At 29.4% G+C, this 1,874-nt stretch overlaps 1 protein-coding gene across 3 annotated transcripts in view; it reads right to left on the bottom strand.

Annotated features, from left to right (window-relative positions):
• The window catches only part of LOC107608145 (nudix hydrolase 18, mitochondrial-like), a 2,971-nt gene extending 1,516 nt beyond the window's left edge, over window positions 1-1,455 (bottom strand). The window contains exons 1-3 of one of the 3 annotated variants that reach the window (XM_016310027.2): window positions 1,109-1,431; window positions 862-970; window positions 580-792 (exon numbers count right to left, since the gene is read on the bottom strand). In XM_016310027.2, the coding sequence (XP_016165513.1) occupies window positions 580-792; window positions 862-970; window positions 1,109-1,209 (423 nt within the window). In that variant the 5' untranslated portion in view covers window positions 1,210-1,431. Of the gene's footprint in view, window positions 1-579; window positions 793-861; window positions 986-1,108 lie in introns of all 3 variants that reach the window. The other 2 variants (XM_016310026.2, XM_021107374.1) reach the window with 2 other exon arrangements.

Consider the following 1,874-nt stretch of genomic DNA (forward strand, 5'->3'; position numbering starts at 1 on the left):
CTATCTTATTGCTTTTCATTTTATTTGTTAATTTTAATTTTATCAATTTTTAAGATCCAACAGCTATGAAGGTGTGTTTTTAACCAAAAGAAAAATATAAAGATAAAAATACATAATTTTATTTTTTATGGTTGAGTAGCTTCTTATGCACAACAAATTTTATAAATGATTTGATGGTTAAATTTCAACATTTCACTACAAGAATAATCTAAAGAAATTTTATGAATTTTGAAATTGATTTGATACGTCATCAAAACAACATATGTTAATAAAAATAAAAATAAATACAACTATTGGGATTCATCTCTATTACTGTCTAAATTTCTTATAAATTAAGCTTTATTGAGATATTATGTCATGATTTAACAGTTAGGGATTCATGAAATTTAACACCCTTTAAAAAAATCCAACAGTATAAGTTAATAGGACAAACAAATAGAATATTCACATCTTTATAAAAATATGATAGTTAAAATCCATCAAATTAAATTGTTATTTAATGATTCTTATTAGTTATCATTCTGGAAGAAAAACAATTGCAAGAGGGTAATAATAATAGAGTTGATAGGAGGTAGGTACCCAAGTTCTTTGACGATGATTGTGCTCAGGCCAGAAGTCGAATTGGTGTTGAACAAGAAGAGGGAACATGTAACCTTCATGGCAAGTATCTTGGCTTTTGCTCTTGAAACTCCACCTTCCCAATTTACCCTCCACAATGCCTCTCACTCCTGCTTCCTCTATGCTCTCTCTCAACGCTGCCTCCTTCTTCGATTCGTCTAATTCCCAACCTCCCTGTTCTTTTTATTATTTCATTGCTTACTTCAATCACATAAATCAATCAATTAATTATTCTTTTCTTACCTTTGGGAATAACATGCCTTTGCCTTTCTTAGACGTAATAACAAGAACTTCTATCTCATCTTCTTCTGATGATGATGCTGCCTCCAAATCCACTGAACCAGCTTTGTATCTGTATGGTATGCATCTGCACCGTTATTCAATATTAATTAACATTGAGAGGGTGGAAATTCACGAGTAGTCAATTTTATGTGAAGTTAATAGTTTAGAATCATTAAATGATTTGACTAATTTGACTAAATTATGGTACCCGACAACTTGGCGGCGACCTTTCCTGTAGCGTTGCAAGGCCCTGCCTGTTCGTGAAACCAAAGCAACAAGGTTATTTTCTTGGGAAACTAAACCCACCATTTGTTTTCTTTTCTTGAATTGAAAGAGGAGAAGATGCACTTTGAACCAAAACAAGAGGTAGTAGCAAGCAGATTATTGATTCATCGTTAGTGCCATGGATTACAACTCATGACCGGGCTATATATGTATGAGGCGTCCTATTAATAATGCTAACCTGCTACCTACACACAGAAAAAATTCTTTTTTTTTTTTGTTGAAAAAAATAATAATTTTAGGTTACCAGTTTTTCTTTTTTCACTGTTTGCGTATACTTAACAAATTTGATATGTGTTTGTTTAATATTATTTCTCAACAAAAGCTTTCTTTTAGCAAAGTTCTTTAGCACAGGTAACAAAAAATATATATATTTAAAAGTAGTTCAGATAAAGTTCTTCTAAATTGAGGGTGCCAATTAAAATGAAATTAAAAAATAATATTCAATTACCTTTTGAATTATTAGTAGGATTTATACACCACAAAAATATTATCTTTTTCATATTCTATTATCTTTAGCATAGAGGACTCAAGTTTCGGTTTAGGGAACGATATTGATGATATATTTTCTATATAGTATATCATGGAAATTATTGTAGGATTAGTTAGTTTTAGCTAATTAAAATTCTAAATATAGTATTATAAATAGAATTATATATTTTATATATGAGATAATATAATTTAGTTTAATT

This window comes from Arachis ipaensis, chromosome B07 (genome assembly GCF_000816755.2).
Source record: "Arachis ipaensis cultivar K30076 chromosome B07, Araip1.1, whole genome shotgun sequence".
Lineage (NCBI taxonomy): Eukaryota > Viridiplantae > Streptophyta > Magnoliopsida > Fabales > Fabaceae > Arachis > Arachis ipaensis.